Consider the following 21,995-nt stretch of genomic DNA (forward strand, 5'->3'; position numbering starts at 1 on the left):
AAACGAAGCAGAAAAATATGGTGTAATTCACGAAAGCGTGTTTCACGGCAGTGCTTCTTAATGCATCCAACCCCGCTATACCAGGTGCGATTTCTGTTTATATTTTTTTAGCTGCACCACATTTTCAAAAACTGCCTCAGGCAGATAGCACAATTTCACCCCTTATTTAAATTACTCGATGAGGGGCCCATAACTTCCAGGACAGACGAAAAGGCTTAATTGAACAATGAATACGTTCGCACTAATTACCTTTTATTTATTTACCTTTATCCAGTTGCTTCAATTTACGAACTGTAGCCGGCGAGTCGGCAAGGTGTATCAATTTAGAACAAATTCTCAGGACTGCCCCGTTTTCAAGATATTAATTTTCGAAGTGTCCGACAAAGTGCATTGGCGTTCCGGTTGACTTTGTGCTTGAATGCATAAAACAGCGTTTTCTTCAACAAAAAAAACATCACCGCCCAATCACTCCGTACAAATGGCTAGCCAGCGAAGATGAAACGTACGGCCCCGTCGTTTATCACTGGGTTAATCCCAACGGTTCATTAAACGACGGCTTGGAAGGCTGCCGGATCCTCGGTATTCAGTTGCTGCTTGCGCTCGGCTGCACGAGCCTGTTTTTGTGCCCGGCCTGCAGAATCGGCATGGTGTAGACTAACTCATCCTCGCTTCTGCTCACGGCGTTGCTGATCGAAAGCTGCCTGCTCCTCAGGAGTGCGTATGAATCGTGTCCTACCCATTTCGGAGTGGGAGAGAAACTGCTGTGCGCGCGCTTGGCTGCGACGGAGAGTAACGCCGTCACCACTGGCGCAGCCAAACGAGCGCCTCTCCTCTTTCTTTCGCGCATGCGCATGGGGTTGTGTCGGAGGAATTTCCCGTGTACAGGCGACCGACAGGCGGGTGGACGGACGAATCGGCTAGCCATATACACCTTCGCTGTAAAAGTGCAACCACAGTGCATTACTTACAGAGAGTTTGATCGTGTATATCTCCGAACTGGTGTCATTCCGGAAATTAATTCCAATTACACAGTCTTGCGAACTTATAGACTACAGTTCTTTTATTCCAATATGTGTCGTAAAGTCGTTAATGAAGAAGTTGATGTGTGGATTTTTGTTATTCGGTTATTTATTTTGATTTCCTTTTATTATTCTTGTATTTTTTATTTATTTTTTATTATTCGTGCAGTAATGTCCGCCTCTCTGAGTCATCCAACACAGAGACTAGAAATCTGTTTTCATCCGCAAGAGGCGATTTCTAAAAATGGCGTAAAATGAAAAACTGATCACCCTGTACAGCTATCAGCATCGAATGGTCGCACTAACGCTCTGAGCGTTAGTGCGAAGCCTTGGCTGACCAGCTCCCCATTATCATCGCGACACTGACTCCACCGCCCCGCAGTACAGCTTCCAAGCCTCACTTCCCGTTGAAAAACACTGCGCTACGGAGGACATGGGATGAAGGCCTGTGCATACCTTTTCAGTCGAGCAGCTTGATAAGCAGCAGTATGAGCTTCAGGCGGCCAATGGGCGCGAACTGATCTTGCACGTTGAATTCCGTGGCTTGATTGGCCAGGGCCGGCACTGTCGGAAAGCTCCGCTCGAAGGCCTCGAGCTCGAGTCGCGCCTCGTCCTGGTTGCGCGGGAATGCCACCGCGATGGTGTCGGTCGTGGGGCCGAAACTCTCGCATAGGCTGCGCATGAACGGATCCAGCCGGCTGCTCTGCATCGCACTGAAGATGGCCACCGAAGTCACCTGCAGCGCGAGACCCAGCCGGGCCTTTTAAGCATACCGCCCACATAGCATCTTGCTTTAAATTTTTTAGCTTCGATCATCATCATCATCATCATTATCAACAACAACCTATTTTTATGTCCGCTGCAGGACGAAGGCCTCTCGATGCGATCGCCAATTACCCTTGTACTTTGGCTGATCTGCAGGTTTGGAGTGACGCCTCACACCGGCGAAAGATGCCGAGAGCGACTGGGGCTATACTAATCCAGGTACAACCAAATTACGAAGGCCCACTAAGCTTGAACAAAGACACTCCCTCACCAGAACAGAAATTGGCCTCCCTGGTGTAGTATTCGGTCGCAACCTCCCTGATGATATCTACAATTAACCCGCGGCAGTCCCCAGCAGTTTCGGAGCACCTCACCAAGGCGGCTTTGATAGCTTTGCCTAACATCCCCCGAACTTCACACGCAGGACCTGTCTGTCATAGGTTTCTAGCTGAGAGGAGACACAATACGAAAGATGCGGGATTTAGCGCCCAGACTTGTTGCTGGAAGTGCTGAAGTCGCGCATTCTAAGGCAAGGCATATGTACACATGCTAGCGAAGGTGCAATAGAAGCCCGTACATGCTGCAATGGCGGCTGGTGGAGGCATGGCAGTGCCATCTACATTTCGTAGGGCCAACTTCTTAGTAAAAAAAAAAATCTGCTTGCCGTTCAAGGCTCGTCGCGCCAAGTTGTCTAGTGTGCCTTTTGGCAGTATCAGAGAACTAGTCGTCTACTGCGACCTCCTTTCAGTATAAACCAACTAGCCCTCGCGAATGTCGTAATTTCGTATTTCTGTCCAGGAACGTTGTCACTTGTAGAAAATTACTGATAATCGCTATAGTAGTGAAAATATTGCCATAGGATCCTCCAAACGCTACCTTTTATGATACTCCGAGGCTCAGCCAGGAACTTCTGGAGTACGCAGATGATCCCGAGATGCAACCTTGTTTTAAAAGACAGTTTTAAAAAGACACTTCGGTGCGGTACTGTTAAGTCGCCTAATTTCTGCATTTGTCCTCCTGAATTTCCTATGTTATCTGCACAGTCGCGGCTTTTTGTTGTTTAATAACTGCACATCGACGGGAGGGCGTAGTCCCGGAGTCGCACGTTAACTTCCTGTGAAAGATGCGCGTTCACGACACGTGGGTTGCGATGTCCTTGGTGGTGGTTGCCGTTTTAAATGATTAACAACCTGCAACAAGCCTTATATCTTTTAATTTTATTGGTGAATCTGATAAAAAATTCTTACGATGGCACGGTACCAGCACTAAATAAAATTAGGGCATTTCTAAGGCATTATCAGAAAACATGAACATTTCCTAACCATTCCAGTTCAGCGATATTTTACTTCCATTCTTGACGTTCGCTGTACTAGAAGCCCATAGCTGCATTGAGTGTTGTCCTCTGTGTCACTGAGTGCTCAGAACCAGCCACGCACGATTGTCCGAAGTGGTACATTTACAAGAATTGAATGAGACACTCACGCTGAAGCTAAAAGAATTTTGCACTGCGTAGACCTAACCAAAGATTGTAAAAACTGTTTACACTATTGCCCGTTACAATATCTCCCGATTAACCATGTTCCGGCTAAGGGTTAAATAGGAAGACGCTAGATGCTTACATCGTAGACTTATACAGATATGAAACAGCATGCACAAGTAATCGGGCGGAAGTGTGCTGAATTGGGCTGATTTGTTCATATCCAAGGAGGTCAACCAGCGCGAAAAACAGGGTGAAAGAGGAGCCGACAGAATGTGCCTATTGTCTCTCCTTGTGGCCCCGCTCCATTTCTGACGCTGTTTCATCCCCTTCGAGTAAACGGGCAAATAAGATGACCTGACTAGACGAACAGAGTAACATATGTGTTCTCATGTGGACGAAGAAATATAGCGGCAAACAGCAATTGAACATCGGCGGGAGGATTATATTTTGTGTTCAAGCAAATAAAGCACTGAAGATTTGTGCGATACGTTGCAATAGCGCAAGCAGTACTTGGCGCACGTGACACTTGCGTGGCTGCTTTCTACAAGGCAGAAAGTGAAACAATAATTGGAAGGGAAATGTACTTTAAATGTTCGCAGAAAACCGATGGCTAAAGGAGAACGGCACAAACTGAGCTGTGTTCATACACCGTAACTCGTTCCGCGTCATCTTCGTGTTGTCGTTGTTTTAAATGCGTATGCCTCAAGTATTAATCCATTCCGGAATACGAATTCGCCACATCTAGGGACCATGTCTCGTGGTCGCGCAAGCCACCCATGTTTCTTAACGAACACTAGCGTTGCGGAGAAGCTACCGCGTCTATCGATTTCCGCAGATTCGATGGGGCTAATATGCATAGCAACATTTGGCAAAAATAGTCGGAAGAGCCACACGATTTCCGCATACACGGTACAATACAACCGAATCAAAACAAAATACATTCTAGCGTAAAAATAATCGCTACAGTCGGCACAAATTCTGCGCCCATACGACACGAAACATAGCGACTGGCGTCTAGAAGAGCACGCTTCGAACATGGTCCGGCTTTCCACGTCACAGCTGAGTAAAGACAGCGCCCTCTCAATGAGTGCGCCTCTGCGCTTATATGTTCAAACGAGAACAGCGATCAAAGGTACACTAAAGACAAATGCAAACGACATGGGCTGTTAAAATGCCTTTCTGGAAACCTTGCAGTACTTGTTTTGTGACAAGGAAATGCTTAGATTATGATACAAATTGAGCTTCAAGGGTACGCATACCTTTAGAGCAATTCAAATCGCCTGCGCCTGAGCGGGGGAGTGGTGACGTTGCATAAGCCATCACCACCATTTACTTCCGTCGGTGAGTGAAACGCCATCCGAAAGACAGTGGATTTCTGCGCAAAACTCGAACGCGCGACCATGGAAAAATCGAGCCAAGAAACAACGTTGGGTTCGCCGCTGTAGCTGCTCTGGATCATGTGGCGTAGACCGTTCGGAATCCCGAAACATACCATGGACGTGGAATTCTCTTGTACCTGCGTTGTGAGTTTGTACCTGTGGTTTGTGAGTTTCGCGAGCCAGCAAAACCAGTGCAACACTACGTGATAACGAAACTACTGAGACGTGAAAGCACGGACGGCGGATAGTGGAGAAAAAGAAACTTTTCGTCCGTCCGCGTCGTTGTGAAGGGTATCGTCGACGAGATCTTTTTTTCTAATAATTGGAGAAGTAACATTTTCTTTCGCGTCCTAATGCAAAACGATTACGTTTTTATTACAAGTCGTTGAGTACTGGTGAGAGAAGTATAATGAGGGCTGCCTTCGCCATCGGACTAGTACTTCAATATCCAGGGAGAGTCTGTATATATAACGTTGAATTCCAATGGCGGAGCCGGAGAAGCCGACGGACTCCGCGAGCTAGCACTCGACTCTGGCGTAGAGCAACGCCTCCAAATCCTCGACTGGAACACAACCTGCGCCGCCGGAGCAACGTGGAAGCGGAACATCTATCTCCGAGTTACCCAGGATGTCTTGCGTGTTGTCATTTCCTTCCGCTGTTTGCCCCCAGCACCGCCGCACCGGTCACTTGTCTCTTCAGCACCGTTCACCTGTTGTTTCTTTAAAAGTGCGGAATGGATATCTCGCCAAGCGTGCAGCAGCTTTTGCTTCCTCGCGAGTCGGGACCGGCGGCGCCTCCCAGCAGACAAACGTGGTAAACGATTATGGCGGAGCATCTTTTTCTGCTCCATGGACTGACTCCCGCTCTGAATCCCCTCTGACTCTCTCATTGAAACACCTTACTCCCGCCCTCACTCTGTCATTTGAACAAACTTGCTGCGAAACGAGCAGAAAAACTTGCTCCGACTCCGCCATCGGAATTCCACATAATCGTGTCCTGCATTTACCTCAATTTCTCGATAACTAACGCTCTCTCCGCGATAATATTGACGCCTTAGACGTTGTCGAGCACTAATCACTTCATCTTGACTTGATACTCGACTTTAGTGCACATTTAAGTCACAGGTTGTAATTACTACACCGCAAGATACAGAGCAAACAAATGGCACCTTGCACAAAACAAAACAGTATTTCCCGGTACCCATGGACATCTCGATATGTTTATTACAGAAGGCTGTCGCTTGACGTGAGGCAATCATCCTCAGATCCTTCGTGTCTGGTTTTTCTCTCTGTGTAGCTGTGTATAGATACAGTTGGATAAAGTTTCGAGAGAGCTGTGCAACCTGCCCGGTCGGAAACCGGTGGAAGCAGGGTCTAAGAATTCTGCACTCACTCCTCGCAAAGCTTGTAAAACGTCGACATCAGAGAAATGGACCGAAGGTTGTTGATTGTGTTGGGCTTGAAGTAGTGCCCGTTTCTCCGACTCGTGGAGGTCGCGACTCACCTATTCATACCACCCTTGCCTGGAGCGCTTCGCGTATTGACAGCTTCCGATGAAAGGGTGAGCCCATTGATTGTGAATCGCTATTCTTGGCCATTGACGCTTAGAGGGAGCATGGATGTGTAGAGATTCGGATTTGCCGGAGTTGTTAGCTGAGCAAAGAATTCCGCAGCCGACAGAGTCTTCGAACTGACATTGGGTTAGGTCAGCGCCAAGCTGTATGGTGGCTGCGGTACAAGCAGCTTTAATTTGCCGCCGGGTGATTTGTCAGCCTGCCAAAGCTTGCTAAAGCCGGAATGTCAGTCGAAGACCCGCAGTGTTCAAAACGAATGTAAACGGTCAGGTTGATTCGCATGTCGCGGCAAGTTTGCGTGGTTTGTTGCGCATCCCGGAAAGTCCTGTATCGGCGGTCGCGTTGTGTTACAGCCTCACGTTTTTTTTTTCTTTTGCCTCTAGTCGATGTTTTAACCACAGCGCATTAGGTTGAGATAAATTGGCTATTGTATTACAATATTAAAGTCTGACTTAGAGCTTGCCGTCACACTTGAGAATAGATACAGTTGGATGAAGTTTCGAGAGAGCTGTGCAACCTGCCCGGTCGGAAACCGGTGGGAGCAGGGTCTAAGTGTTCTGTTTCTCAGCTCCTGTTCCAGCTCGAAAAGTTAAAGCGTTGACAGCTAAAATATACAAGGGCCCACTGCAGCTTCTTATAAGGGAGAGGAGGGCAAGAACGAAGCCGTTGCAGCCATACTGCGAAGCAATGGCATTATAGCTGGCGCCGTATGATGCACAGCAAGCCTTGCACAGTTCTGTTTTATGCAAGATCAGTGTTTGTCGTTAGCACCTACGACGAATGGTAAATACTCGCAGATGCTTCCAAGCAATCAGCTTACGGGAGAATAAAACTTTTTTCACCGTGGACTCTGCTCCAAGTCGTCATAGTTTGTGGAGGTAGAGTTCCATGGCGATGAGAAAGTGGAATGACACGTGCGGTTTGTTCTTCCTGATTTTTTTCTATCCTACCTTTCAATTTTTACCGCTGGCTTCGTCATTTCGCTGCTGGTTTATAGATTAGCTGCAGAGCGTAGCGTCCGCCGCTCATAGTTCTCCAGGTGCGTATTCGTTTCTGCTAAATCATGGGCAGTAGCCGCACTATTAGGCGTAGTGCTGTACTCTTTCCAGCGGTATCGGTCAGAGCAAATGTTCGCATGTGCGCCGGAGCAATGCACTGTCCAGATGAAGTAAACTTCGTTCTTGATGAAATGAGCGCTACGAAGACGCGGACGAAAGAACAAGTACGACAAACAAGGCGCTACTTCCAACTAAATGTTTTTTGAAGAAACAGAACTTTAAATAGATGCAACCAAGAATGGCCCATCGTGACATCACGACCTCCCTATCGCTTCAGAAAAGCTATCTCTTTTTTCAGTAAGCGTCACTGAAGGGCAACTAATGCACGTGCCCTCGTGCATTAGTTCGTTCAACTTCGTTCATTGTAGAGGTAGCGCTAACCGATGGTGACGCTGGGAACTACTTCGTCCTTCCTCTCTCATGCAGTGTTTCAGCCTTTACTCTTAGCTTTATTGAGATCATTTCATCTAGTTGATGGTCCAGGAATAAGCTGCAGAAAACGGCATCAGGCAATCAGAGTAGATAGCCCCGCGTCTGCTGTAGCAACGGCAGAGTGGTTGAAAGGCTTTTTGCCAGTCTAAAATGAATGTGGTATTTAATCTCGCCGAATTATGCTCCTGGGCTTCCAAGTTTTCTGGTGATCTAAGATGGCAGATCGGAACGCTGACATAGACTTGAAGCCGATACGGATATATTTTTTTTGCCAAGAATAAGTAGATATGTGGCAGTGTACCAGTTGCAAAACCCCGATCCCGAATGACTTCCTAGAGCGGAGGTATTATTTAGCGTATGCTAATTTCTAGTGGTTTTGAGGATAACGTTCATAGAGGTTGGTGCCCCAGAAAGCGCGTTTTCGGGAGCTCGAATTTTTCACTTTGGTAAGAAGAAAGTGACTCAAAGGTAAAAGCTATGAATCCCAATCTGCAGACCACATTTGTCATCGACTTTTTTTCATTTGCCTATAAACGTCTCCCAAAGCAATTGGAAAATACTGTAACCCGCACCGGTCGACATCCAAATGACTAGCAAAGTGAGCCCATAATTGGCATCGCTGTAAAGAAATGGCCTTCCCAGATGAGATAGAAAACGTGGGGTGGAAATATCGGCGGAAACTAACCAGCTAGCCCCGTAAAAAGACGCAAACTGGTCTAAGGGCACTGTTATTCGGTGATGGAAGGCTGTTTCCTGTGCACGCGGCACACATTTAGCACCTGGATGATCCTGCCGGTGGCCTCCTCCGTGAAGCGGGAGTTGGCGACATCGGCTTCCAGGGTACCTTCGGTCACGTGCAGTGCTTCGAACACGAGCACGCCGGGCAGCGCATTGCGGAAGACTGCGCCGCTACCTCGGACCGTCGATGGAACGTGCTGACGTCGCTGGACGGCAGGCAACGCCAGCAGCGATCCACCGGCTGGGGCAGCAGCCGCAGCAACCGGATGGGCTTGCGACTCGCCTTCGGCACGATGCGTCTGCGCCTGGCTCGGTCCTGAGGACGACGATGGGCTGTGCCGATTGTAATTGAGTATAGGTATGTACAGGGCACGCACGGAAGGTCGCGAAAGTTTTTTTTTACTGGCGACAGCCGGTGACTTGCACCACGGCGCTGTCCGCGTCCTCACCCATCTGCTTCTCGCCGACAAGCAGCTGTCTTTCGGCAGATATACAACCGACACCTTTACTACTCGTCTCTTTTCTATTCTTACCTCCAGGCCTCCTCCTCTCTTTCTTGCACGTGGTCTAACAATGCAGGCTCATTCCCTCCAATCTACAGACTATAGAATTACTTTAGAGATGTCAGTCCTTAAAGACATCGTGGTAACAGAAATCTGGACACTTTATGCGATCTATCGTGGTCGAACACCAGGGAAGCATCAGCACGGGACCAACTTTCCACAAGGGGACTTGCCTTTGTTCCCAACTGAGACGACTACGAATGTCTTTAAGCCATGGTCTTCGCAACCTTCGCATTCGTGGCACAGTTCTACATATGCGAATATGCTGTGCAGTACTGTATACAGGGTGACCCAGAGACTGGGATACATAGCGCAAAAAAATTACACAGGGACAAGCAGAACACAGGACGAGCGCTGCTTGTCCCTGTGTAATTTTTTGCGCTATGTATCCCAGTCTGAATGCATCCCACCAACACGCCCAAAGTTCTTCCCTGCTAAAGTGCTGACCCAGAGAGTACGATGAAATGAGAACCATCTTGAAATAACGCGCCACGGGAAGGCACAGCAGATAGGAAGACGAACACAACCGCAAACTAACGAGTGATCTTATTGAAGACAGACCCACAGATATATATATCCACAAGCTGCGCAGTCGCACCGTTACAAGGTAAAATGCCAACAACGTCGTGTACGAGATCCCCGATCCCCGTAGACGGGGCGATGTATCAATGACCGACTCCGGGATAGGGCAAGAAATCTAGCTGATAAGGAAAATATGCACCTTGCTGACCATTGCAGTAGCTGCCCCACTTGGCAACCACGCTTCCGTCACGTGAAAATCCTAGGCAAGAGAAAGCAAAAAACCGCTAGTGAAACATTCGAAGCGTTTTTTATCACAAAAGGAGGCCAGAATTGTGTAAGCGAAACATCGATTGTACTGCACAATGCAGAAATGCAATTCCTTTCGTGCCTGGTTTAATCAGTTCCTGTTTGACGGGTTCCATTTTTCCTTGTATCCGTGCACCTGCTCAGCTTGCGAATACATGTACTTGTGGCGCTGGATTCTATAAAATCGATTGTTAGTTTGCGGCTGTGTTCTTCTCCCTTTCTGTTGTGCCGTCCCCTTGCGCGCTATATCAAGAGGGTCGTCATGTCAAAATACCAACTATCCCTACGTCCAACTCGTTTAAAACACGATGGATCTCTGTCGGGGTAACGCGTCATTCGTCCCACTGGCTAATATCGCTCTCTCTACAGCAGCCAAGCTGGCAGGATGCTCACCCGGCGACAGAGCTGTCCAGCGGCGGTGGTTGCTGCTGGTCGTCGTACGTTGGCGCAGGTCGCAGGGCTGGCTCGGCGTGGAATAGAAACTCGCCGAAGACACCCTCGTGTGACCTGTCATTGGAGTCGTCACCCGGTCGGATGAGCTCCAGCTTGAAGTACACAATGACAGAGTCCGGGGGCAGCAGGTCGCGCACACAGTCCACCACTGGGCAGGCAGAGACAGACACGCACGCATAGTGTGATTGCACGCGCTTCTTCGTAACTTACAGCCTCATAATATAATTGGTAGGCCGACCAAGTGCCCCCACCGGGTGGGACACAATACCTGCATGCACCCATGTTCCCGTGTGTACTCGCAGACATCATGTGCAGGAACACTATCTAGTTCTGAAAAGCATCAGTATAACCTACAGCACGTAGTTCATTGTGCAACAAGAGACCCTTTAAAGAGCTAAAGCGCCATCAACTGTTACTGCGCGGGAGCAGTCACCAATACGTGTCGTCATTTTTTTTTAAATTTTTGGTCTGAAAAGATCGCTTACACAAAATTTCAAACTCGAGATGTTTACGTTCAACGCCCATGCATGCATAGGTTGCTCTGATAGAATACTAATGGATAACGTTGCCATGAACGTATTTCGATATAGTTTTACTGTCAGCGCGGGTGGCTGATCTAAACCTGCAGCACTTGAAGAAATCGTCATCAAAAATAACGTGTTCAGTGGTTCCTCAGGCTCACGGCAATGCTCTGCCCACTCCACGAGTATTGCTAACCTCATACATCTGGATACTAGGGATGACAGTGATACCTGCGCGAAGTACGACGGGCTAGACGCTGCTTGCTGGCTTCCATGTCCTAATGGCCGTCTGCAGGCGTCTGGACAAACGGCACGCTCTTACGCCCTTTGTTTACGAACTACCATATCAAGCTGATTTCCGAGAAGTTGAGATAGGATGTGGCATTTGCTCGAGCGCAATACCGAGAACAAGCTCAAGCCGTTCGTGCCAGAGCCGGTGAAGTCAGCGGCAAGGTTCTTTCTTTGCAGGTGCCATGGCCACAGCCGATGCGCTCGCGTCTATCGCCGTTCACGGACAGCAATGCGCACGTTTTCATATTCACCTTCATGGCTGCTTCCAGCGTTGTCAATTTCCGACCCGCTGCTCTCCAGGGAATAAAGTGAAAATGGTTTGCTATGTACACTATGGCAGCTGCTGCGAATTGTACATCCGTCGACCTCACTTAGCGATGACGACGACCACGATTCTGACGGGGAACGACGTATACAGTGCATCACGTTCGCGAAAAGCAGACGAATTCTGCGACTGGAACTTCAACAAGCTCGCTCCTCAACGCCACTGGATTGTGAGAGCATGTGATCGCGTTTCCGCCTAGTTTTTGGAGTGCAGTGGTGCGGTCGGCGCTAGGCTGGCTATGGTTCTTGGCGCGCGTGCTGAATTTGCGTGGAAAATCATCATAATTAGTGCTGTTATCACTCAATATTTGTCACGAATTTACATTCACCGCTCTTTCATATTGTGGTTAATAGAAACATATCAATGCATCAACCCATAAAAACCAGAAGAGTCTTTCGTGCTGCCAAATGTCTTTTGAACAAGACCTAAGAGATAGAAAACAAATTACTATTGCCGGGGGGGGGGGGGGGGGGGACACACCCTACTCGGGCTTGATGGTACCAGCTCGCTTTCAGCATCGATTTAAAGGGACGCTTCAGCGATATCTTTAGTTAAGCTTTATTAGTACATTTGATTTGAAAATTGTTACAGCGCTAACACATGCATCCACAAAGTAACAAGGACGAGACACAGGCGCTGACTGTCAACTGAATTTTATTAACAGAAGACGAATACCTTATATAAGGGGAAAGGCAGAAACGAAGTGGAAGGGAGTGATACAATCGGGAAAAAAATGACATTGCAAATCGATGAACGTACGTGCCAATAATCAATGGAAACAGACACAGAAAGAACAAAAAACTGGAAGAAAGGCAAAAGATACAAACAGATAATCAAATCAGTAAGTGGTCGCTTCCAAAAATTAAAGCTCTGCAGCAAAAAGCGATACAGAGGGGGTGATTACGCACTTGCCGCCATATTTCTTTATGTGGAACGCTTCCAAACTGACACGCGCCGTCATGTCGGTAATCTTACCGAGAATCTTAGTCTCTCCCAATCGAGCCTCGCAGCCTCTGCATTTAATTACCTGCGCGACCAAATGTGCGTACTGGTCCTTTAAATCACCTAAAAAATTTCGGGCATGTTCGCCGAAGCGTTCATTAAAGCAGCGGCCGGTTTGGCCGACATAACCTTTCCACACTTCAAGGTAATGGCGTAGACCACTCCTGTGGAACACGTGATGAACGGCTTGTCATGTATCATCATCATCATCATCATCATCATCATCATCAGCCTGGTCACACCCACTGCAGGGCAAAGGCCTCTCCCATATTTCTCCAACAACCCCGGTCACGTACTAATTGTGGCCATGCCGTCCCTGCAAACTTCTTAATCTCATCCGCCCACCTAACTTTCTGCCGCCCCCTGCTACGCTTCCCTTCCCTTGGAATCCAGTCCGTAACCCTTAATGACCATCGGTTATCTTCCCTCCTCATTACATGCCCTGCCCATGCCCATTTCTTCTTCTTGATTTCAACTAAGATGTCATTAACTCGCGTTTGTTCTCTCACCCAATCTGCTCTTTTCTTATCCCTTAACGTTACACCTAACATTCTTCTTTCCATAGCTCGTTGCGTCGTCCTCAATTTGAGTAGAACCCTTTTCGTAAGCCTCCAGGTTTCTGCCCCGTAGGTGAGTACTGGTAAGACACAGCTATACAGCTTGTCATGTATGCACCAAATCAAGTATGCACCAACTCGCCCAGAAAGAAGTTGTAATGAATTAGCACATTAGTTTTCTGCGATAGCAATACGGCCAGCCTTTCTCCAAGATGACGTGCGGTAAGAACAGAAACAGCGCAACAACAATAACGACACGTGGCAACGCAGGCCTTAACATTGTCGCATCATCCCACCGTGACTCGCATTTTGAAAGCGTCTGCTCTCCGGTTTAGCCTCTTGTTTATTGAAAATGGATGATCACGTTAATGCATCGAAAAAACGACCCACATCCCTACACACACAGGCTAGACTGTTCCTCGACTCTGCGCATCCACCTCGGCTAAAGAAACTGAAGACAGCACCACCCCTCGACACTAGTGCTGCTGCTCACTGCTCTTCTGTCAAAGTCCACAGCAATTCTTACAAACCATAGTGTAATCTTTAGTAGAAGCGCGGAATTCTGCTAAACTGCTTGTGGAATGGAAGAGCGTCCAGTCAAGGACCGTTTGAGAGGTTAGCCTAGCAAGCTGGTATAACTTTTACTGTGCCATCAAACGGCCTAAAGACGTGAAGATACATTGAAATCCGTACCGCTGACTTAGTGGCGCTCAAGTTTCAGCGCGACGTTCGAGAAAGGATTGTTTAACTTCCAACCCTTCTCAGCCAAACGAGATTTGTAAAGAGTAGCTCACGAGTTTATAAATTATGTATTGTTGCTTTTTGATGACCCTTCAGTAAGGCATCAACGAGATGCTGTGTGGCTTTCTTATGGCTATCCGCGGGAACCTGCTGGCCTGTTCACTGTGCACGCTTACCACTCCCATCCTCATCCAGGTCGGAGTGATAGGACAGGAACACAAGCGACGGACGCATGCCGGCCAGGCGCGCGATGTTGCGGTAGCGGGCGAACTTTGAGCGCAGGATCTCCGCGCATGCGTGGGGCCTGTCCAGCACTGGCTCCGGCCTCGGCTGATCCGATTCCTGCGCGCGCGAATGCACACTCGCAGAAATGGCGGACCCTGCAGCAACGAGTCACTTCACAGGAGAGTCTGTGTAAAGTGATAAAGGCCGCAGTCTTAATGACAACAGTTTTCGCCGTAAAGGCAACAGTTTCCCGCGAACTTTCGCGATGACATCTAAGCTCAATGAAGCCATCGTTGAGCAGGTTCACTTGTCGCATCGCAGTTAAAGAACCCCAGGTGGTCAAAATTTCCGGAGTCCTCCACTACGGCGTGCCTCATAATCAGAAAGTGGTTTTGGCACGTAAAACTCCAAATATTATTACTTGTCGCATCGCTGCGGTTGGGTAACAGGCAAACAGACACGCCGGCGCCGAGAACGCGCGTGCGACTCAAAAAGCAACCGTTGACCTTATGTCAGCTCCTCTTTTTTTCTTGTCCTTGTTCAAAAAAAGTCACGTTGTTAAACCTCTAGTCAGGCACAGAAGGGTGTTGACTGACCAAGGATTCAATTTCGCAACGTCAGCATGTGCGTTAATGTCAACTGTTAAAGAAAAGAATCTGTGAATATTTTAAATGGTGCCAGCTCAGAAAAAAAGCTATTTTCGGTGGCGGAAATATCCGTCTTTTCATGATTTTTGGGGCAGAGAAGGCCTGTCTTGTCGGGTAATAACCTGAAAAGGCTTAACTGCTCTGCTTATGTAGCATACCTGACATGCGTGCAAATATGTTACACAGGCTTCATTAATGCAGTGAAATTAGTACTAAATGGTGAATTTTGGATTGCGCCAACGCGCTTAATTCCCTGGTACCTGCAGAAGTGCATGCCATTAACATTCTAGTAGAAAGCGTGGTGGCAGTCACAGCTTTTCTTTCTTTTTCTTCTCTTAAAAGAGCTGTATAAAAGGCAACAGTAATAAAATATAACAATGACCATCGTCATGAATTACTTGTATTTGCGTTCTCCTCCATACGCTTCTATTCATGCGCGTGCTCATCTGGACACAATTGCTGCCACTGATTTGACACATTAGATTGTTTAGCTCGGTATTAAATCACGGATAATGGACATTCAATTCAGAGAGCTTCGCTACAGAAGAATGCGCATCGTTCACTCATTTATCACTTCACGCCTATACAAAATATTCGCACAATTTGAGCGAAAAGTGGCTGTGCGTGGGCAAACTGTAGTCATGAACATCTTGGCAAAATATTGTTAGTTACTACGGAAAATTCAACCAAAAGCCGGCGCTCAGTCTTTAGCCACAATAGAGCCTGCAGTCTAACCACTAACTGATAAAACATTACTGGTGACGTCGCAAAGTCTGCAGTGAGGAAGTGCCCTGCTATTTTTCGCACGAAGCCAAGCGTGAGCCGGCTATATGTCGGCGCAGAGGCACTGCGCAAACATTGTGGCGGGTAGTGTGAAAAAAGAAAAAAAGAACGCTAATGTAATGCGAAACTCACACAAAGGCAATATTCTCCATTGAAAACGGTAGGTCAAGATGCTCATTGGTGCCGAAGAGCACGTGGGAGACGGATCAGTGCGCGCATGCGCGTGCGCGTCGGCACTTGTGCGCGTGCGTGCGTGTGTGCTGTGAAATTCTGTTGCGACTGCACCTTTTTCAAGAATCCTTAGACTAACGTTCCTCAGCGATCTTCTTCGAACTGTTTAAACCAAACAAATTTTCGCCTGCGCGTCATTTCTGGTCTAAGCATGTCCAAAGCTTCGAAGCCACTGCCCTTATTTACCGTACTTGTCCATCCCCGCACAACTTTCGCCGCTTTCAAGGCCCACAGAATGAAAGGGACCGGCAAGTTTCTCGTGGACATGAGCGTTTGACCACTACACGCTCTACGAGAACCCCGTAACACGGCATCGTGCAAAAGCTCGTTACAAGAACCACTATAGCTTCGAAACGTTTGGCAAAGACTACATGCTTCACTGAAACGTCATCTTTTCTGTACGGCTCCAAGATGGTCGAGTAAAGCTTTTGGCAGGAATGTATCTTATGCACCCTCACCATGGTTGATACGCTAAAGAATGAGTTAGCCACCGCAAGTACAAAAGCATTAACTGACCGGTGAACAGCAGATGGAAACGGAGATCAGTTTCCTCCTCAGCAGAGCGAGTGCGACCGACTGCCACAGCCGGTTCACCTCGGCGCACGCGAAGAGCTCCTCGATTTCCAGGTAGTCGAACACGCTCTCCACCACGAAGTCGTTGCCGAAGAAGTCGCTTCCGTCCACCGCAGAATCAGGCTGTTGGTCGCAAGCGGACATTGCTTTGCTGGCTGGGGACACAGCCATCCACGGTGCCCAGGAAAGGATGCGCGCGCCTTCGGCACGTTCTTCTTCTCTTCTTCTTCTTCTTCTTCGAGAGAGAGAGAGAGAGAGTGCAACTACACGAGAAGCACAGATATGGTGGCTAGCCACCACAGCACAGAGGAAGCTTCGATCAAGCGCTTTTCTTGGATTCAGTTGGATCTCGTTGTACGATGGCCCAAGCCCAGTGCGGGGGATTGGCTTTGATTTGAGGGATATTAGGAAGACGCTGGTAATATTTAAATTGGTTTTAGAAAAAAAATTGCTACTTCGTCGTTACCGCCGACATGGGCGATTGTAGATGCGGGACTTGGTAGGTGCCGCTGTTCGATGAAGCACGTTGACTCCGAGATGGAGCACTATCTACGTATCACTTCGTCGGTGCACGTCTTCAATGAACCTCTCTGACATAATGTCTAACCATCTTTAGCACGTTAACATGCTTATACAGGGTACTCCGCGCACTTTCCGGATGCTACCTACACTTTTATCAAGCGGATTTGTATCGAACCGTTTTCCCACCTATTTGGGTCCCTCGACAGGCAGTGGTCGAATGGTGGGCTCATTGTGCTTCTGTGCTCAGGGAGCAGGATTCGAAACCAACCATCAGGCCAACTTGGGTGATTGAGTACGTGGCAATGTGTGCGTACGTGAGGCTCTTCAACGAAGTTCTTTTCCGACAACATAGGTCGCCGTATACGAGGCTGGGTAGTTACCGCTCTTCGATAAAACTCCTTGAGGCCGATTAGGAGCATTGGGCATGTGCGACTTTGTGCTGGCCTTCAGTGAACCTCTTTGATGCCAACTTGTGTCCCTGGGCATGTGCCAGGCGTGTGCCGCAGTTCAATGAATGTCTTTGACGCTCACTTGAGTCGCTAGGTATGTACCACTGGGAATGTCCCACTCCACAATGGCGACAAATGTGATTTAACCTAATTCAATGCTCAGTGGACTCGAGCCCGCGTCACAAATGTTCTTCAAGGACAGCGACTCGACGCATTAGCGGGCAGCGCTATGAATGCATTGGGCACATGCCGCTCATTATTGGAATTCTTGCCAAGTTGGGTAACGGGGTATGTGTCACCGAGTGAGGCAAATGAGGGAGCAGTTATCATCATTATCCTCAAAATATTTATTGGTCTCTGCACGATCTTTTGTTGTAGTCCGTCAGGGTCCTCTATGACGCCCTGGGCTAGGTTTAGCAAGGGACCTTTGTCCAGGGCTCCAACGGCCTTAGCTGCCCTGCGTGCTCGCTGCACGAGACCAAGTTGGCCCTCGGAGCGGTCGCTGCCCAGCAGCGCCTCGCATTGCTCCGCACTTGTATTTATTATTTTTGTGGACTGCTATCGCTCGCAGGCACCGGTGCGCCACGATCGGAATTCTCGACAGAGCCACTGGCGCTCCAGCCTGGGAGTTTGTGCGTGGAATCTCGTGTGTGCTATGGTTTTTGACATGGTGTCGCTATTTTGTTTCGCATACTCACACTTCTTCAATTGAACCCGCCGTGGTTGCTCTGTGGCTATGGTGTTTGGCTGCTGAGCACGAGGTCGCGGGATCGAATCCCGGCCACGGCGGCCGCATTTCGATGGGGGCGAAATGCAAGAACACCCGTGTACTTCGATTTAGGAGCACGTTAAAGAACCCCAGGTGGTCAAAATTTCCGGAGTCCTCCACTACGGCGTGCCTCATAATCAGAAAGTGGTTTTGGCACGCAAAACCCCATAATTTTTTTCTTCAATTGAAATAGGGAAATGACTGCACTACTTCTGCTTCTCAGACGCGTTGATGAGTTATCAAGTAATCGTTGTTTGATTGGTCACATAATTATTTGACCACACAATGCTGAATGCATCGAATCGTAAGCCTCTCTTTCCTCCTACGATCTGCTATAAATTACTAAAAAAGACAAACATACCATGGCTCAAGACAAACATGCCGCGGAGCTGAAACAATTCGTGTGCTGTGAGACCGGTTGCATTCGGCTATATTGTAACGTAGTAGTGACGGTGAATAATACAGCGGGAACACTGTGAATTACGAAACTAACTTTTTGTTGGGCGAACTTGCACCCACAAAAGCAAGTTACACTCAAAGCACAGCGATAGCGGTGAACACGTTCAGCGATGGTCGAAATCTGATGTGCCAGTCAAGCAATTCGGCTTTTGTACATGAGCCATCGAAGGTTCCAGAGTAATAAATAGCTGGTGTCCATGTGTCTTTCAGAAAGTTCTACACAGTTCGCGTCGCACATGCAGTCAGATTACGCAAGCTTCGGTCACAACATATAGCAGAAAGAACCATCGATAAACTTCGAGGAACTTAAATTATGAGGTTTTACGTGTCAAAACCACTTTCTGATTATGAGGCACGCCGTAGTGGAGGACTCCGGAAATTTCGACCACCTGGGTTTCTTTAATGTGCACCTAAATCTAAGTACACGGGTGTTTTCGCATTTCGCGCCCATCGAAATGTGGCCGCCGTGGCAGGGATTCAATCCCGCGACATCGTGCACAGCAGCCCAACACCATAGCCACTGAGCAACCACGGCGGGTCATCGAGGAACTTCTGATACATACGCGCGCGTTCGGCATTGAACGAGAACATTTGTTAGACAGTGAAAAGCGGTCACCCGAAAAAGATAAACAAGTACACGTGTCAGTACTATATCCAGCCTCAGGATTGGCGGGCATTCGCTTAGGCAAACACTTTTGGCTTAAGAGCTTTGCTGCAATATGCGCACAGACGCCGTAATACCTACATATTTTATACCCATTCTTTTTCGTGTCGGTTGCCATTGGTGGAGGTGATGGAATAAACATCCTTGCGACAAACAGATGCGTGCTGCTCTAGGTGTGTGGAAACGTATTCATCTAGAGGGATCAGGGTAAGAGGAATACTTGTATATAGTACCAAAACGTTGTTTGTACCAGCTTATGCTCGTGCACGTAGACTTACGGACACGTTGAAGAACACCACAGTGTCAAAATTAATCCAGAGTCCACCACTATAGCGTGCCTCATAATTCGATTGTGGTTTTGGCACATACAGTCCGATAATTTAATTCAAGTTCAATACTTCTGCCAGGATGCGATGTGCCTTGTGAAACAAACGCATACGCTCAACTCTCACCGAGGTTATGAAGTATGACGGAAAACTCTACCTTAAACAAACCCCCTGTGCGTTGTGTACTATACGCAGAGAAGCAGCAGTGGTGCACGCAAGATAACGTTTAACATCGACTCACCGCTCTCGTGTTAGTCTAAACGCTCAAAAAATCCAACATTTGAGGAGGGTTTTTTTTTTCGAAATGAGTCAAATCTACAAGCCAAAACTAAGTAAGATAAAACTCTAGTGACAAGGAAAGCTCAGAACTTGCCTCTAGAAAAGCGGTTGCAACTAAATAGGTCAGATAACGCCCGGCGAACATGTACTCAGATCGTATTTCGCATCGAAAATGAGCCAGATTCTGTTGAGGCACGGATCAAAATGAGCCAAATCGATTTGCCCAATCGGAGTGGGCTTTTGGCGTGACGTCCTATTCCCAACATGATAACCTCCTCGCGAGTTCCCGCCTGACAGCTCGGCCTGTTTCGTGGGTGTTTTCGCAAGTTTTTTTTTTCCTTTTCGGAACTGGCTTATGTATTCGGACGGCAATGAACAGATCGACGAAAGATTTGTCCCTAGACGTTGACGCCACCGTGAACAGAAGCAAAGTCGCCACCCGAAAAGCAAAAATACGCCACTGCCTAAATGTAAACGCGGGAAAGAGACTCAGGTGCGTGCTTGTGAGAGAAGCATCCGTTAAACTTTTCAAGGAGTTCAACGAATTGTGGAGGGCGGAACAAAAGGCGTTCGTTTTGTTTTACTGCACACCAGGAGAAGTAAAACGTAGGAGAGGAAAAGAAGAGGAACTTCGTCGGAGCCTTGCTGCTGCTGTTTACAATGTACAACTGGAAAACAAATATTCGTGTTTGTCGCGACATGTTTTGCGCGGTGCTTGCTGTTAGTCACAACACAGTTACTCGCTATGTAAAGCACAAGCATGAAAATGGCGAATTGAAACGCAACAGCCGGGGAGATGACCAGAAGCTCAAGCACTACGCTCGAAAGCGATCAGCTGTTGTGAGGGTTTCTTAAGCGACTTCTCGCAAGAGAGTCGCACTACAACTGAAAGAAGACAAAATATTATACTTTACTGTTGAGTTGAAGAGCATCCAAAACCGGTGACAGCTTTATAACCAACAAGCACTAGAAGATCTGCTGGTTACTATGGCTTTTTTCACCGCATTTTTCGAACGAAATTCAATCTTTCGTTCAGAACACCGAGGACAGACGTTTGCTCTGCGCGCCTGAAAAATGCCTATGGAATGATAACTTGTCAAGATGCTTCACAGAAGCAGCGTGTCGTTACAGAGCAACGTATGCAGAGGTTGAAGTATAAGGCTTTTTATTCCCTGCTGCGTGAGAAGAGGACAGACTTGAAAACTTTTTCGTTTGACTGCCAACGAAATCCAGTGCTCCCCAAATTTCCCAACCAGGAAGCGTACTACAGCTGCCAGCTTAACCAATACTACCTCTGCGTGGTGGAAAACCAGACGAATTGAACAATGCTCAAAGAATCCGTCGGTTCCTACACGTAGGGCGAAGATGAAAGCTCCAAAGGATGCAACAAAGTTGCCAGTGTGGTGCATAATAAACTTCAGAGCGCTCAATTCGAAGGAATGAAAGAGGTGCGGGTAATAACGGATGGCTGTGGTGGACAAAACAAGAACAGTACTGTGCTTTGCATGCTACTTTGACGACTCCAGAATGAGGCTCCATCAGAAGTCTCAGTAGTTTCTCTTGTGTTTCCTGTATCAGGGCACAGTTTCTACCCCCCTACAGGGTATTTGGCCAAATTGGAAAAGATGTCAGATGACACGAAGAAATCCTGAATCTGCAAAACTACCATTCTTTTCCAAATCACGGCATTGTGTTAGAGCTTGGTAAAATGTTGGAATGTGTATGACTAGAAGTCCTACGATACGACAGTGATGAAGTCGACGTCAAGCTTCCCGTTTAAGATAACAAAAACGAACGTCTTCTACATTCAAAGAAATGCAGCTGGTAGGAGTCTTAAAGTTAGAGCAGAACCCCACTATAAGGTTTTATAAATCAAATTTCGAGTCAGTCCTAAAAAGGTGAAGGGCCCTTGCACAAACACCTGTGCAATGTGCATTCTACACCCACCACGTGAACGAAATGAAACAGAGATGTGACCAGCCCTCTTGTGAAGCATTTTCGGGAGTTCCTGGCAAGACGATGAAGAGCTCGCTTACTTTGGGAATGTCTTCAGGCGTGCCCAAGAACAATTTCATAACCCTGCGGAAGGATTTGAAGAGAGCTGCTTATGCTGCCAAGAAGACTCACCTGCTCTTCATGTATAGTTCTAGCGTTCTTGAAGCTCTCTTGTCTATATTTATTGGCTTTTCCGCCAAAACTACGTCGTACCATTCTTGAAAGTCAATTTCAATAAAGTTTTCGTAAAAATACCGCATCAAATTCAGTGTTTCAATTCAATGCGAGCCAAATTCAAAGTTGTCATCCCAATATTGGTCGAATCCGCCGCTTAAATTTTAATTACTT

At 47.7% G+C, this 21,995-nt stretch overlaps 1 protein-coding gene across 3 annotated transcripts in view; it reads right to left on the bottom strand.

Moving 5' to 3' along the window:
* The window catches only part of LOC135915393 (uncharacterized), a 35,788-nt gene extending 17,938 nt beyond the window's left edge, over positions 1-17,850 (bottom strand). Inside the window, exons 1-5 of one of the 3 annotated variants that reach the window (XM_065448429.2) lie at positions 16,128-17,680; positions 13,902-14,067; positions 10,229-10,436; positions 8,486-8,777; positions 1,476-1,755 (exon numbers count right to left, since the gene is read on the bottom strand). In XM_065448429.2, coding sequence (XP_065304501.2) covers positions 1,480-1,755; positions 8,486-8,777; positions 10,229-10,436; positions 13,902-14,067; positions 16,128-16,355 — 1,170 coding nt within the window. In that variant the 5' untranslated portion in view covers positions 16,356-17,680 and the 3' untranslated portion in view covers positions 1,476-1,479. Of the gene's footprint in view, positions 1-1,475; positions 1,756-8,485; positions 8,778-10,228; positions 10,437-11,351; positions 11,584-13,901; positions 14,068-16,127 lie in introns of those variants that run through there. The other 2 variants (XM_070536926.1, XM_065448430.2) reach the window with 2 other exon arrangements.
* Between the last annotated feature and the right edge of the window lie 4,145 nt (positions 17,851-21,995).

The sequence above is a fragment of the Dermacentor albipictus genome, chromosome 4, assembly GCF_038994185.2.
Source record: "Dermacentor albipictus isolate Rhodes 1998 colony chromosome 4, USDA_Dalb.pri_finalv2, whole genome shotgun sequence".
In the NCBI taxonomy this organism is placed as follows: Eukaryota; Metazoa; Arthropoda; class Arachnida; order Ixodida; family Ixodidae; genus Dermacentor; species Dermacentor albipictus.